At 56.4% G+C, this 16,022-nt stretch overlaps 2 protein-coding genes across 3 annotated transcripts; both read left to right on the top strand.

Annotated features, from left to right (window-relative positions):
• Positions 1-997: 997 nt before the first annotated feature.
• On the top strand, positions 998-7,030 carry FGF11 (fibroblast growth factor 11). Its single transcript, XM_004594805.4, has 5 exons — positions 998-1,947; positions 3,611-3,721; positions 3,891-3,994; positions 5,193-5,391; positions 5,638-7,030. Exons 1-5 carry the CDS (start codon positions 1,755-1,757, stop codon positions 5,706-5,708), a joined length of 678 nt encoding a protein of 225 aa, XP_004594862.1. The 5' UTR covers positions 998-1,754; the 3' UTR covers positions 5,709-7,030.
• Positions 7,031-7,678: 648 nt separating this feature from the next.
• CHRNB1 (cholinergic receptor nicotinic beta 1 subunit) lies at positions 7,679-13,958 on the top strand. Of its 2 annotated transcripts, none has more exons than XM_004594801.2 (11): positions 7,679-7,844; positions 7,932-8,071; positions 8,616-8,660; positions 9,719-9,828; positions 9,916-10,024; positions 10,333-10,480; positions 10,735-10,944; positions 12,179-12,402; positions 12,582-12,754; positions 13,078-13,225; positions 13,500-13,958. In XM_004594801.2, exons 1-11 carry the CDS (start codon positions 7,775-7,777, stop codon positions 13,641-13,643), a joined length of 1,521 nt encoding a protein of 506 aa, XP_004594858.2. In that variant the 5' UTR covers positions 7,679-7,774; the 3' UTR covers positions 13,644-13,958. The 2 variants fall into 2 exon arrangements, with proteins under 2 accessions (XP_004594858.2, XP_058532350.1); XM_058676367.1 differs by having other exon boundaries at positions 12,676-12,754; positions 13,500-13,637.
• Positions 13,959-16,022: the final 2,064 nt, after the last annotated feature.

The raw sequence follows: 16,022 nt of genomic DNA, 5'->3' as shown, positions 1-16,022 counted from the left end.
CCTGTGTCTACTGTTCCCTTTCTATAAGGCTTCCCCGTGGGACTCTCATTCTGCCCCCCGCCCCCCGAGGCCCTGCAGTCCCTCTACCCCGCAAGTTTGCAGTCAGTATCCCTTCCCCGCTACAAACGGTCCCTCCCCACTTCTCTGGGTCTTCTATCTTCGGGATCAGTGGAGATGGCAAGAGGAATGTATTTGCTGACAAAATGCCGAAGGCTGAGGGGGACTATGGAGACCCGGGACGGCTCAGTTGGGTTCACGGGAGAAGAAATTAAAAGAGGCCAAGTTTCCCCTGGCTGGACCTCCCTGCTACCCCCATCTCTCCGGTCCCTGCAAACACTTCCAGCCGGGGCGTGCCGCCATGCCACCGCTCCAGAGCACAGCCTCTTTCCCTGATCCGTGATTCCATTGATGAGGCCTCCCTTCCGCCTCTGCTTTGAACACCCGGACCCGCGCGGCCTGGCCTCCAAGGAACCCCTGGCTCGGCCCGCCCCGGTGCGCCCCCCTCGTTCCCAGCGTCTCCGCCCCCTGCCCCGCCCCCGGGCTGGCTCTCGGAGGAGGGGGAGCTGCTCTCGCCGCCGCCGCCTCGGCTTCCCACAGCCGCTGCCGCCGCCTGGTCCAGCCGCCAGGCCCAGTACTCGGACTTCGCCGGACCCGGGCGCTTTGCGGAGACACCCTCACTCCTTTCCCCGGGGGTCCGAAACGCCTAGCCAGGCGTGAGGACTGGGGGAGAGGAGCTGGAAGCAGCACCGTCCATCAGCCGGATCGACAGGACAGGACAGGTGGAAGGGGCGTCGGGAAAAGCCAGAAGGGGTAGTGGAGGCAGTCCCCGGGAGGAAGCTCTGACTTGCGGGGGAAGAAGGGGACTCTTTACATTTGGGGACTGGCAACAACGTGGGTGTACTCCTTCCTTGGAGGCTAATTAGACTGGAGGGCGTGGGATCTACACAGCCCAAGCTGCCCCGGGAGGAAATTAGGGGGTAATCCAAGGAGAGGGACATGCTCATTTCCAGGTGACTGAGGGCTCTCCAAACTCCCACCTGGTGTATCCACTAACAAGGGCGGATTTGGAGGTGACTTGGGCAAGGGGTGGAGGAAAAAAGGGTCTGGGCGCCTGGAACCCTGTGCTGTCAGAAATGGGAATGATGGTGAAAAAGGACCTTGCCCACCCAGGACATCTGAGAGACACTTCTCACTGAATTGGGACACCCTGGATTTTCTGAGACATTTTGGGGGGGATTTCAGTGAAGACGAAGAAAAAAAAAAGTGGGAGATCATCTCCATGGAGAGGGTAGCCTAGGGCTCCTCCTCTCTGACATTGACAGTTTGTCCTGTGCAGCGAGCTGAGAACCCCAAAGCTGGGACCCTCACTTTCTAGCCTGGGAGAGTAGATTTGGCAGGGGTGCTCACTCTGAAACAGGCTGGGAAGGAGGAGGTGCCTTGGGGGATCCGGAAAACACACCCTGGGAGGGCTTGGCTTTGGAATTGAGGGAGCAGAGACCCAGGCACCGGAGAGGAGGGGAGGGGGGAATTTTCAGTCAGGGGCAACATTCGAGGTGAGGTCAGTGGAGTAGCGCTCTAGGCTGCAGGATCGGGTGGAGCCAGGATAAAGGCCCCAGGGTGGGTGCTGGAGGCCAGGGCGAGGACAGTGTGGGGTTTGCCTCCGGTCTAGTGGGTGGGGCGGCCAGCTGGGGCTAGAGAGTGAAGAGCATGCCCTGGTGAGCGCGCCGTTTTGGGGTGTCTCCTCGCGGGGCGCCATGGCGGCGCTGGCCAGTAGCCTGATCCGGCAGAAGCGGGAGGTCCGCGAGCCCGGGGGTAACCGGCCGGTGTCGGCGCAGCGGCGCGTGTGTCCCCGCGGCACCAAGTCCCTGTGTCAGAAGCAGCTGCTCATCCTGCTGTCCAAGGTGCGACTGTGCGGGGGGCGGCCCGCGCGGCCCGACCGCGGCCCGGGTGAGTGCGGCGCGGGCGGGGGTCTCCGAGCCAGAGAGCTTGAGGCCGGGGTGACTCTGAAGAATAACGGGGCCCCCAGCGGGCAAAAGGGGCGGGGAGTCCCGGGAGTGGAAGAGGGGGTGGGTCAGGACCGCAAAGTCCCTGCCGGACCGTGCCTCAGTTTCCCTTTTCTGTTGTCCGTGCTTCCAAGGATGAAGCAAAGGTTTGGGGGCGGGGTACTGAGTCTGGCACCCCGAAATCTTACAGCTCCTGCCCACCCCACCCCACCCCCTCAAGCATCGGAGTCCCCACCCCCACCGTCCTCCGCCTACGTGCTGATTCTCGCGATTCTTTCCGTCCGAGTGGAGGGGCGGGGAGGGGGGTTCCGGATGTCTGGGTCACCCCGAGGGTTTCTGCGGCTCCGGCCGCCCCCGCCCCGGTTCTCCCGCTTCAGCTTGCCTGGCTCCGAGCCAATCTCCCCAGCTCTCTCCCTTGATGCCCTTGCAGCCACCGCGCCAGGCAGCCCCTCGGTGCGTCCTCCTCCTCCCCTCCACCTGCGCTTCCAGGGGGGAGCTGGGCACCCCACCGCATTCCCTCGTCAAACCCCCTGGTGCGACTCCAAAACCGGGTTCCATGGGCTCAGGGGACCTTGCCAGGAAGAACTCATGCACAGTTCACGGCCAAAGACCCGCACAGAGATTGGGAATAGGGGGTCGTACCATATACAAGGGAGACAGGAGGCAAGCAACCGAGGAGGGGGAGGAGGCTTGTGACGATTAGCGCGTGGTCCCCGTCCAGGTCGGGGAGTCAGGGAGTCCCTCTGCTCCTGCTCCAGCCCACTCCATGGCGGCACTCCGGGGGAAGCCCCCGGCTCCTTTCTTCCCTGCTCCCACCGGCTGGTCACAGTGGTACGGTCCGCAGCCCACCCACCTTCGGAGTGGGACCCGATGCCCACGTGACTCAAACTGCCCCTCCTTCTCGGTATCCCCCCTCCCCCGTCGCCTGGAGGTAGTGCTGAATGGTCCCCCACCCCAGGCGGGTTACCTGACTGTAGGGACAGAGGCTGAAGCCTCAGGGAGACCTGGACTCCCCGGAGCCAGCAGACTGACAGACTGACAGATAGACTGATGGTCAGTGTCAGACAGGCAGGCGCTTGGCCAAAGCGAGGCCCGCGCCAAGCCAGCAGCGATCCAGCAGCAGGTGCTGAGTCAGTGTCAGGCATGGTCCCATCCCGCCCCCATTGGAGGGAGCCCCTACCCTGTGGTCACCCAGCCACTTCTTCCTCCCACCCCACCTCCACCTTGGCCCACACTGCACTGTTCAAGGGCTGCCTGCCTGCTTCCCTCTGTCCTCTGCCTATTGATGTATCTTTTCCCCTCCTCCTCCCTCTCCCCTCCCCCTTCTGGCTGAGCTGTACAGTAGGAATTAAGCCATTTAAATAAATTTCAATAAATTAAACGGAGAGCTCTAGGTTAGAGGAAGCAGGAGGGCCCCACAGCGCAGCTTCCCCAGGAGTCGGAGAGAGAAGGGTGGGCGAGAGTTTGCTTGCAGGAGGAGTGCGCTGGAGCTGTGGCCCCCCTCTCTTCCGTGGCTCTGCTGCCCTGTCCGGCTCCTGCCTAGCGTGGCAATGGATGCTCCTGGGAACACAGATGTACTTTCCAAAGACGAACGTCTCTCCCCCCAGAGCCCCAGCTCAAAGGCATCGTCACCAAACTGTTCTGCCGCCAGGGCTTCTACCTCCAGGCCAATCCTGACGGGAGCATCCAGGGTACTGCAGAGGACACCAGTTCCTTCAGTGAGTGGGGAAGGCAGCGTGGGAGGAGGGGGGACATGGGGAGCACGTGTCTGGCCTGACCCCCAAGGGGAACCATGGCCTTGGTGGCGTGGAGGGAGAGGATGGGGGTGGGGTGCAGCTCAGGTGCAGTGACAGGCCTGAGCACTGACACGCACTCTCCACTGGTCAGCCCACTTCAACCTGATCCCCGTGGGGCTCCGAGTGGTCACCATCCAGAGTGCCAAGCTGGGTCACTACATGGCCATGAACGCCGAGGGACTGCTCTACAGCTCGGTGAGATGCTGACAGAGGGGCCCTGGGGATCTGGGGCCTCCCCCAACACACCCCAAGTGTCACCGTCCTCCTCTACAGGCAGCTCTGGAGTCTGGAGTCTTCTGCTGATGTCATTACTGCCCATCCCACTCCCATCCCTGCTCTCCAGACAGCACCCTCCGAAATACTCCCCTGCTCATTGAGGGTCCCATTCTTTCAGGCCTGTAACCTCCCCGCCCCATCCCTTCTCATCACCTCCAGACTTTGTTATTGCTCAGTTCCACAGAGGCAGGGACAGTGAGAGCTCGGCGGGGGAAAGAGATCTTAGGCTGGAGTTGGGGGACAGCGAGTTGATCCCATGTAAATGCCAGTTCAAGTCCCAGATGCTTCCCTCCCAATGCAGTTCCACTGATGTGCCTGGGAAGGCAGAGGAGCAGGACCCAAGCGCTTGGGCCCTGCCGCCCGTAGGAGAGACCCAGATGGAGTTCTGGATTCCTGGCTTCAGCCTGGCCCGGCCCCAGCTGCTGCGGCCATTTGAGAAGTGAACCAGCAGATGGAAAAATCTCTCTGTGCTTGTCAATCTCTCTGTCACTCTGCCTTTCAAATAAATAAATATGTTTTTGTTGTACTTATAAAAAAAAGAGGGGGGAGAACCTTTTTTCAGGGCTTCCAGAAGTGTGGTTCTTTCAAAACTTTATTTTCATTTTATTTAAAAGACAGAGAGACAGACACAGGGAGCTCTCCCATCTGCTCGTTCACGCTCCGGATGCCTGCAGCAGCCAGAGCTGGGCCAGGCTGAGTCAGGAGACTGGACCTCAATCTGGGTCTCCCCCGGGATGGCCAGCAGCCAAGCACATGAGCCGTTACCTGCTGGCTCCCAGAGTGGGAATTAACAGGAAGCTAGACCGGAAGCAGAAGAGCCAGAACCTTACATGGGCACTTTGATATGAGATGCCTGTGTCCTGAGTGGTGACTTGAGCCAAATGCCTGCCCCGAAGTCTAGGGTTTTGTTGTTGTTGTTTTTCATTTGTTTTTAACCCCCGGAGACCTACTAGGCTAGTCTGTATTTTCCCTTTATCCCCACTTTCTGCTTGGACTCAGTAGCTGTCCTTCTCTTTCCAGAATATACTGGATTCTCCCCTGGGTTGTTCTATTCGAGGGCTTCCTTCTGTCCCATGATGTGTCCTTGTGTCTCCCTGTGGGTCTCTGTCTCCCACAGCCACATTTCACAGCGGAGTGTCGCTTTAAGGAGTGTGTCTTTGAGAACTACTACGTCCTGTATGCCTCTGCCCTCTACCGCCAGCGTCGATCTGGCCGTGCTTGGTATCTGGGCCTGGACAAGGAGGGCCGGGTCATGAAGGGAAACCGAGTCAAGAAGACAAAGGCGGCCGCCCACTTTGTGCCCAAGCTACTGGAAGGTGGGTCTGGCCTCCCAGGAACTGCGTTACCTGGAAGGGTGTTGACCTTGATACAGACGTGGGGTGACGCTCAGCTAAGCTTATCATTGTTAAGAGGACCTGTAGCCTTCGAGTGTTTGGGAAGCTCTCTTCCTGTGGGTCAGGCCCTCTGACGGCAAGTAGAAGAAGGAGCTGTGTGGGGGCACTAGCCCTGATGGGGTCTCTCTGGGACTTACCTGCCTCTCCCTGTTTCTCTGCCCTTCACAGTGGCCATGTACCGGGAGCCTTCTCTCCACAGTGTGCCCGAGACGTCCCCTTCCAGTCCACCTGCCCCCTGAGTGTGAATCCTGGACTTGAGGCTCCCTGCTCTTCTAGTGAGCCAGCCACCACCAAGCCTGTCTCCCAGCCTGCTCTCACATACTACCCCCAATCACCAAACCCCTCTGCCACACACCTGCCCTGGACAGCCAGGTCTCAGCAGGTGTCCTGCCTTGACAGAGCCCTAGGGGCTGCTGAGACCCTGAGGGTCGGAGAAGGGACACCTGAAAAATAGCCTGGCTGGTTGTGTGTGTCTTTCCGCTTGCCCTCGCCTTCTCCCATCCCCAAGCCTTTTCATGAGATGACACTTGGTGATGGGGAAGGGGGGTTCAAAATGGATTGAACCAGGGCATAAACATTCCTGGCCGCTGGCTCAGCTGGTCCCCAGGCCCCCACATCCCTTTCATTGCCATTGAGCCATAGATGTTTAGGTCCACTGCAGCTCAGGATTCCTGTCTTTCTTTCCTGTCTCTGTGTTCTGCCTTGGTCCAGATAGAGCCTGGCACGTCAGACACCCCCCAGCCAGGGTCATTTCTGTCTCAGGGCTCTGGGCTGGAGCCCAGGCTTGCTGCCAGGCACTGTTCTAGATCCCTCAGGCTTCTATCCTTGACCCAGATGGACCCTGACTTCCAAATACAGAAAGACTGCAACGGAGCCCTGTGGTGCTCTTGGCCTTGGCCCGAACCAGGACCAACCTCAGATCGCCACTGGCTTCACTTTCTTATCCCAGAGACAACCAGTTCTGGAACACAGCCTTCTAGATCTCTTTGGAGCCATACTTTCTTCCCGAATCTCAGCTCTAGGACATAAACCGTGATGTCCAACCCTCCTGCAGCAGGGAACTGGGGCCTATACAGCCATATTGTTGCTCTAGCCTAAAGTTCTAGACCCTTCCCTCCCTCCCGCTCTAGTGACACAAGTTAAAGATGAGTGCCAGAAAGGACCCAGCTGTGGTTCACAAGGCATGAAGTTCAGGATGCATCCAGAGCCACTTCTTGGTTTTCTCCCCGGACAATTTTCTAAAAGGCTTGTCCTTCCACATAGGATGCTAACCTTATTTATTAATTGATTTATACGTGCAGTTTCTAATCCTTGCAGCCCAGCTGAGGTCCCGCCATAGAAACCAAGTCTGCGGAAGGGCAGAGGATTTCAGAAGGATTCCTGGCTCCTGGCCGGGAAACTGGGAAGCAGCAGGGACCAAAACCGGGGCTTGAGCAAACCTGGATCAACACTGGGGCAGGGCAGGGGGTGGTAATGGTGGCGGTGCCATGAACACCTAGATACCTCGGCAGGAATTCCTCCTAGCTCCCCTTTGAAGCTGAGGTCTTTTGAATCATGGGTCTAAAAAAGAAAAGGAAAGACAAGACAAGACAAATAGGACTCAGCCTGCAGTCTTTGCCCCTCCCTCAGGAAGGAGACCCCCCAATTCAGCAATAAGTCCCTTTCCCTTGCAGGTCAGACAAAACAGGGAGGGAGAAGGCTTCTTGGGCTAAGACCTTGAACACCACCCGCCCCCCACTCCCGAGCTTTGAACCCAGTAAACTTGCTTTACCTTAGAGTTCACAACCTCCGCTGGGCTTTAGGGACCACACAAAAGGTCCGGGCTAGACGTTTCTGAAATGAACGAGGGCATTAGGTGTTAGCGCTCTAGGAGACAGACTCCACGCAGACCTGAGCCAGAGAGACTGAGGGGCCTAGAGCGATCGTGCAGGGGCTTTTTCTCAGGCTCTCTTACTTCTGGCTTGTTGCAGGAGGGCTAGATGCCCCTCACTCACACCAACCCCCTTAGGCTCCAACCCCCCCAGCCCCCTAGCGCTGCTGCCCCGCGGGGACCGGAAGGACTCCACGCACTCCTCGCTTTATCAATTAAAGACGATTTCTACAACCCAAATGTTGTCTGTCATCTGTGGATAAGCGCAGTTGGTCGGGGCGGGACCAAGTCCCGGGAAGAGGGAGGGGCGGGACGGGTGGGCTGGCGGCTGCCCCCTAGCAACAGGTGCACATTCCCCGGCGGCTCGTCACTTCCCCTGCACTTGGCAGTCCCGGCGCCTCTCCGATCGAACTGACTGAGCGACCCGGCCAGGCTATGACCCCAGAGGCGCTGCCACCGCTGCTGCTGCTGGTGCTGGGGGTGCTGGGGGCGCCCCTCGCGCCGGGTAAGTCCGGGACCCCAGGAGGCAAAGACAAAGGCAGCGGCCTTGACCTAGCTCCAGGGATCAGGTTGAGTTGCTCTCTTCTCCCAGGTGCCAGTGGTTCGGAGGCAGAGGGCAGACTCCGCCAGAAGCTTTTCTCGGGCTACGACAGCTCGGTGCGCCCAGCGCGGGAGGTGGGCGACCGCGTCGGGGTCAGCATCGGCCTCATTTTGGCGCAGCTCATCAGCCTGGTGAGGGCGCTCGCGGCCGCTCGAGGTCTGGCCGGCAGACGGGCTGGGGGCGGGGCCAGGCCCGGAGATGGGCGGGCAGGGTAGACATTGGACCAATGGACAGCCGCGGGTGTGGCTTAGACGGGACGGGGGTGGAGTCTTGGAGGGTGACTGACAGACCTGTGGGTGGACCTTGAAGTAAGGCCGGAGATCGACTCTGGGGCGGGTCATAAAATGTCAGGGTGGTTGGGACGGAGCCCGATGCTCAGCGGGGGCAATGACCGGCAAGGGGCGGGGATCTAGGAATGGATGAATTATGAGCTAGGGGTGGAGGTCTGGGTGGGGCGGGGGCAACTAGATGGACAGGCTGGGAATGAAGACACACTCGCAGAAGTGTGTCCCAGCAGAGGCTGGACTTTAAAGCTAACACACCTACCAGGAGCAGTGCTGAGACCCAAAGGGTGTGGCTCAGGCAAGGGGGCGGGATCTGCAGGGAGCGGCTCACACCCCCATACCCTCTGGGCTGCACCCTACATAGCTGCCCTTTCAAATCTTTCCCATCTAGAACGAGAAGGATGAAGAGATGAGCACAAAGGTGTACTTAGATCTGGTATGGAAACCCTGTGGGGTGGGAAATGGCATCTTTCCTTTTCCAATGTCCTGTCCAGTAAGAACATTTCTGGCTTAGCGACCTCAGAAAAATACATTTAGAGGCAGGTGTTTGGCTTACCCGTGAAGACACCACAGCCCTTATAGGATTGCCTGAGTTCAATACTCACCACCAGCTCAAGGTCTGACTCCAGCTTCCTGCTAATGTGGACTCTAGGAGGCAACTGGGTTCCTGACACACACGTGGAGGCCCTGGATTGAGTTACTGATTCCTGGCTTCAGCCTAGCCCAGCCGTGACAGTGTGGCCATCTGGGGAGTGAACCAGTGGATGGGAGATCTCTCAATCCCTCTGTCTCTAATAAATACGTATTTTTAAAATAAACTTATAACCAAAACAGAAGCTTCAGGAAACAATACGTATGCTTACTTTGAGAATTGTTTCAAGTATTTTTCAGTCCAGTTTTTTTAAGATTTATTTACTTGAAAGGCAGAGTGGGAGAGAGAAGGGGAGACTGGCTGGATCACTCTTCGAATGGATGCAACAGCCACGGCTGAGCCAGGACTAAATAGGAAGCCAGGAACTCCACCCTGTACTCCCACGTGGGTGGCAGGGTCCCAAGGACTCCAGCAGTCACCTGCTTTCCAGGCACGCTGGCAGGGAATTGGATTGGAAGCAGACCAGCTGAACCTGTGTCCTAAGGAGGGGTAACCTCTGTGCTGCAATGAGACCCCACCCCATCTTTTAGTACTTTTTTTAAAATATATAATACTTGGGGCCATTTGTCCTGAACTGTAGTATGAAAAGCACTATTGTAGACACTGACCAGTAAAACCTCCTCATCTGACCAACAAAATCAAGCCCGATGTGGGAAAGGGAAATTTGCTTGCTAGGTCCTGGAGAGCAGAGGCGAGCCGAAGCCCAGGCCTTGAGCTCAGCCTAGGCCCGTGCTGTCCCCCTCCCCTTCCGCCCCACACCTCTCCTGGGCTTCCCATGGTGGTCGCCCAGTGCCCCGCTGGCTTCCAGCTCCAGGCAGGACCCCCAGCCTGTTCTTCCCTAGGAATGGGCTGACTACAGGCTGAGCTGGGACCCCACGGAATACGATGGCATCGAGCTACTGCGCATCACTGCCTCGTCGGTGTGGCTGCCGGACGTGGTGCTGCTCAACAAGTTAGGAGCTCCCGTGGGGCCGGGGTGTTGTGGGGGTGTTGATGGGGGCGGGGCCTGGTCCCTCACCAGCCTGTGCTGGCCTTACAGCAACGACGGGAACTTTGATGTGGCTTTGGACATGAATGTGGTGGTGTCCTCCAATGGGTCGGTGCATTGGCAGCCACCAGGCATTTACCGCAGCAGTTGCAGCATCCAGGTCTCCGGCTCTGCCTGGGGTGGGCGCTAGGGGTGTGGAACTGGGGGAAACCCATGGAAGCAAATTCTCCCTCTCCTTCAATAACCCGACTCCATCATCACCCCCCCATTTCTCCTTCGCCCATCTACTATAACATTGAGCATCATCATCCATGTTCATGTAGACCTCCAGCTCATCTTCTCCAACGGACCCCTCTTTAGGGCTCTACCACTTTCTGCAGTCCCTGTATGGCTGCATCTCCTGGGGATCTCTGTCCCCCTAGGACCTCCCGGACCCCCTCTCCCATCCTGACTTTGCCCTCCATCCAGGTCACCTACTTCCCCTTTGACTGGCAGAACTGCACCATGGTGTTCAGTTCCTACAGCTACGACAGCTCCGAAGTCAGCTTGCACACGGGCCTGGGGCCTGATGGGCAAGAGCGGCAGGAAATCTACATCCACGAGGGCACCTTCATTGGTGAGTGGGTGGAGCTGCTGCGGGCATGGGGTGTAGAGTTTCCAGTTTCTATAGCAGGTGCTGTCAGTGGCACCCAGAGCAGCCATGGGGAAGTGCCATCGCCTGCCCAGCCCAGTGCCCACAGCAGGTCCCTCATCCCATCATTCCCCTCAGGGGAGGCTGTGGCAGAGCCAGCCACTCCCAGCACAAACCAGGACAACTCCCGCCTAAGTGTCTGTCGGCTTCTTCCCTTTCTCTCCTCCACTTTCTTCCAGAGAATGGCCAGTGGGAGATTATCCACAAACCCTCTCGGCTAATCCAGCCTCCAGGGGTTCCTCCCGGAGGGAAGGAAGGACAGCGCCAGGAAGTCATCTTCTACCTCATCATCCGCCGGAAGCCCCTCTTCTACCTGGTTAATGTCATTGCCCCATGCATCCTCATCACGGTCCTGGCCATCTTCGTCTTCTACCTGCCGCCAGATGCAGGTGAGTGGGGAGGGGCTTTCAGCCCTCAGCAGTAATTCTGCTCCTTCCTCTTCACCTTACTCCAGGCAGGGTTTGCCTGCCAACCCAGGCCCTCCCAGACCGGGTCTCATCCAGGTTTTCCCTCCCATCTAGTGGACCCAACCTCAGGCTCCACCTCCCCTCTGCTACCAGCTTCCCTCAACCCAGTGGCTTTTTTCTTTTTTTAAAAAGATTTATCTATTTTTACTTAAAAGACAGATTTACAGAGAAGAAACAGAAAGTCTTCCATACATTGGTTCACTCCCCAAATGACCACAATGGCCAGAGCTGATCTGATCTGAAGAGCCAGGAGACTCTTCTGGGTCTCCCATATGGCAGCAGGACCCAAGGACTTAGGCCATCCTCTGCTGTTTTCCTAGAATCTAAACAGAAAGCAAGATTGGAAGTGGAGCAATGGGACTTGGACCAGTGTCTATAAGGGATACTGGTGCCCACAGGGTGGAGGATTAGCCTGTTGACACAAAATGCCAGCCCCCTCCCTCAGGCATTTTTTTTTAATATTTACTTTTTTATTATTATTATTATTTTTGGAAAGCTGGATATACAGAGGAGGAGAGACAGAGAGGAAGATCTTCCATCTGATGTTTCACTCCCCAAGTGAGCCGCAATGGCCGGTGCGCGCCGATCCGAAGCCGGGAACCAGGAACCTCTTCCGGGTCTCCCACGCGGGTACAGGGTCCCAAGTCTTTGGGCCGTCCTCGACTGCTTTCCCAGGCCACAAGCAGGGAGCTGGATGGGAAGTGGGGCTCCCGGGATTAGAACCTGCCCCTATGGGATCCTGGGGCGTTCAATCCGAGGACTTTAGCTGCGAGGACTTTAGCCGCTAGGCCACACCGCAGGGCCCAAAATAATTCATTTTTTAAAAGGAACTTGTTCTCATCCACAATAGAGCTGGAATTGTTATGGAGGAGCTGGGGAGAGACCGTGGGAGGAGCAGCTTTGGTGAGGTAGTAGTGTCAGAATTAGGTCTGACTTTGGAGGTGTCCATTGGACATCGCAGGGGTGCGGCTGAGTCGGCAGGTGGGCATGAGGTTCGAGTTGCAGGGAGAAGTCCCCACTAGAGCCTCACATATCTTGGTGGTTTTCAAAAGCCCATCCTTCAGTGCACTGCGGACACAGTTACCCACAAGGCCACAGAAATTTCTTGTGGGCGAAAGCGAATCCTTCCTCCTTCCACTCTGTCTCCCCACCCAAGGAGAGAAGATGGGGCTGTCGATCTTTGCTCTGCTGACACTCACCGTGTTCCTGCTGCTGCTGGCGGACAAAGTGCCCGAGACCTCACTGGCGGTGCCCATCATCATCAAGTACCTCATGTTCACCATGATCCTTGTTACTTTCTCCGTCATCTTCAGTGTCGTGGTCCTCAACCTGCACCACCGCTCACCTCACACCCACCAAATGCCCCCGTGGGTCCGGCAGGTGAGAGAGAGCTGCTCCATCTTCCCATGGCAGCCTTGTGGGAACTGCCAGCCAGGGCTGTGTGGCTCTGTGGGATGCCAGCAGACACGCACATGAGGGGATGTGTGGAGCGGGGCTGGCTAGCTGCTCTCCTCGTGGTCTGAGAGTCTCCTTCACTGCGTTCTCTTTCTATCCTGCAGATCTTCATCCACAAGCTCCCTCTCTACCTGGGTCTGAAGAGGCCCAAACCTGAGAGAGATCAGATGCCCGAGCCCCTTCATTCTTCTCCTCCAGGAATTGGCTGGGGCCGGGGGACAGATGAATATTTCATCCGGAAGCCACCCAAGGATTTTCTCTTCCCGAAACTCAACAGGTAGGCACTACAGTCATCACCCACGTGGAAAGGAAAGGGAGAACTACGATTCCCATTAGACTTTGAGGAAGCCAGCAATTCGTGTTCCCGGAAGACATTTGGCTGAGCATCATGGGAGTTGTAGTATTGTTTCTGTTCCCTTTCAGAGGAAATGGGAACTAAAGCTTGAAAGGGTGGAAAAAGTTACCCGAAGGATTAAGAAGCCGCCTCTAGCAGGGAAGGTCTGAAGGACCTTGGCAGGCTTTAAGAACTAACAGGTTACTGCAGCAGGGAGTTGGAGCAGGGATCCTTGGGCGCTGGTTTGTATGTCACGCCACTTCCAGGTTTCAACCAGAACTATCAGCCTTGGACCTCCAGCGTTTTCTCGATGGTCCAAACCGGGCTGTACGCTTACCTCCAGAGCTGCGGGAGGTCGTTTCCTCCATCGGCTACATCGCTCGACAGCTGCAGCAACAGGAGGACCACGATGCGGTGAGTCCCCGGCCGCGGTGACCTCCACTCCCGCAATCCATGGCTCCGCCACTTGCACTGTTTCGGTTCTGATTGAAAGTTTGCCTCTTGCGATCCCGCCCCCTACTGTTCGACTTTAGGTCAGTCGCAGGGGAGGTGGGGAGGTCTTTGCGGCTGCTGCCTCAGGCTCTAACTGGAAGGGTCCAGGAGGGTGGGTACGCTATTGTCGGGGAATGGGGACTTCCCTGGCAGTGTGGGCATTGGGGTTCAGACAGGTTGCTCCGCCTACCCCCAGCTGAAGGAGGACTGGCAGTTTGTGGCCATGGTCGTGGACCGCCTCTTCCTATGGACCTTCATCATTTTCACAAGCGTCGGGACCCTGGTCATCTTCCTGGACGCCACCTACCACCTGCCTCCTGCCGACCCTTTTCCTCGGTGACAGCTGAACCGAGTGGGTGGTCGTCTAAAACGCTGGCCTTCTCTGCCTCTGGCTTTGACCTTGGGAACCCAGTCCTCTTGGTTTGTCAGCTTATTTCTGCTTTGGGTTCTTGAAGAAGCTCTTTTGGAAGTCAACCCCTGGGTCCCCAATGAAATCCATTATTGGAAACCTCATGAGGGTGAGACATGGGTGTTTGTGCACCACAACATGCCCGGGTCCTTAGGATTTAGCAAATGAATAGGGCAAATAACTTTGGGAGGAAATAACAGCCATCAGGATTACTTAAGTTTGATTGTTGGGGCTAGTGGTCATTTTTTTTGTTTGTTTTTGGTGGTGTTGCTTTTACTTTTCTGTAATTTATTTTGTTTTGCAATAAGTATTGGCTATAGGATGAGAGATTATTCTAAATGGTGTATGCATAATAACAAGGGAGGGGAACATTTTAAAGACATCATGAAAGTTCCAGCTTTGGTGCCAAGCCCTGGACTGGCCACTAAACTCCTTTGGACCTCAGTTTCCACAGCTGTGAAATGGACTTTATAATGATATCTGCTCCCTGGGGCTGCCTGCGGAGCCCATGAGAAGATGAAGACAGAAGCATATTCAGTTGATAGCAGAGGTTGCAAACAGAGGTGTTTTGTTTTGTCTGTGTTGACCTGCACATTTTAAAGAGTGGATCTTGCACTGTGAACCGTAGATGCCCGGTTTCTCATGACAAATAAAATGTTTTGACTCTAATGACCTTGGCGCGGGCACTGTGCTATCACTGGTGCAGTCACTGCTTAGGATACCTGCATTGGTCTCAGAGTGCTTGGAATGGAGTCCTACCTTAGTTTCCAATTCAGCTTCCTGCTAAGGCACACCCTGGGAGGCATCAGGTGAGGACTCATGTGCTTGAAAGTCTCTGCTGGGCCCAGCGCAATAGTGTAGCAGCTGAACTCCTCGCCTTGAATGCGCCCTGGCCCCATATGGGCACCGGTTCTAATCCCAGCAGCCCCACTTCCCATCCAGCTCCCTGCCTGTGGCCTGGGAAGGCAGTCGAGGACAGCCCAAAGCTTTGGGACCCTGCACCCGTGTGGGAGACCCAGAAGAAGCTCCTGGCTCCTGGCTTCAGATTGGCTCAGCTCCAGCTGTTGCAGCCACTTGGGGAGTGAAACATTGGATGGAAGATTTTGCCCTCTGTCTCTCCTCCTCTCTGTAAATCCGCCTTTCCAATAAAAATAAATTAAAAAAGAAAAGAAAGTCCCTGCCACCTACACGGGAGACCCAGACTGAGTGCCTCCTGGCTCTTGGCTTAAGGCCCAGTCCAGTGTTTGTTGCATCTGGGCAATGAATCGGCAGGGGGAAGATCTCTGCCTGTCTCTCCCTGTCCTTTTACCTTTCAAAGGAATAAAGAAAAAATATATAAACATGGCAATCCTTTGTCTGGGCCCCTATTGGCAGTCACTGGCTAGAGCTGATTAACAGGTACTCACTTGGACCAAGGCCTTGTGCTATCAGAGCAAGACTGCCACTGCTAGTGCCTGCACGCTCTATCAGAGGGCCAGTTTGAGTCCCGACTGTTGTTTCCAACTTACCATTCTGCTCATGTATCCTAAAAGGCCAAAGATGATAGGCTTAGGTGCTTGGATCCCTGCCATCCATGTGGGAAACCTGGGATGGAGGGCTAGGCACCGAGCTTTCACCTGACCCAGCCCTGGCTGTTACAGGCGTTTAACAAGTGAATGATGGATGAGATTTTTCTTTTTCTTTCTCACTCCTTCTGCCTTTCAAGTTGATGAAAAAAAAAAAGATATTTTCTCAAAGCCCCCACTCACCTGACCTGAGTCCCTCATTTTACCTGCTGATCCCTTCACTGATGCTAGAACAAGTGTGGGACAGGTGAAGGGCAGAAAGGAGTGGAATACCAGAGACATCTCTGCCCCAGCCTCCTTTTGATTTGACCCGTTCTGGGGCAGCAGAGCTCTTGCCCCAAGCAATCAGGTGCAGCAGGGCTGGGCAACAGGCCTGGGCCCATGTGTCTGCCTGCTGGTGGGCCGAAAGCAGCCTGGCTTTCCTGGCTGTAGCAGCTGACAGGGAAGGCAGAATGGAGCTCCTCTGGAACGCCCATGGGGCCAGGTAGCACTTCCCCCACTCCCTCCTGACCACGCAAGAAATTGCACCTTGGTATCCCACTGAAGAGCACAGTTTGTCCTGTTGGTTTATTGGCCTAGACACACACAACAGATGCGGAGATAAATAGTGATCAGGTTTTCTACATCTGGGTCTTCACTACGTAGAGAGCTAGAGTCTGTAGAATTCTAAATCTCAGCGTGCTGTGTGGCACAGAACCAGCGGTCTCCACACGCCCCACCCACACTGCCCTTTCTCCTGCCACCC

The sequence above is a fragment of the Ochotona princeps genome, chromosome 17 (genome assembly GCF_030435755.1).
Source record: "Ochotona princeps isolate mOchPri1 chromosome 17, mOchPri1.hap1, whole genome shotgun sequence".
Taxonomy (NCBI): domain Eukaryota; kingdom Metazoa; phylum Chordata; class Mammalia; order Lagomorpha; family Ochotonidae; genus Ochotona; species Ochotona princeps.
The sequence above is the reverse complement of the archived record's forward strand: the minus strand, read 5'-3'. Positions and strand labels throughout refer to the sequence as shown.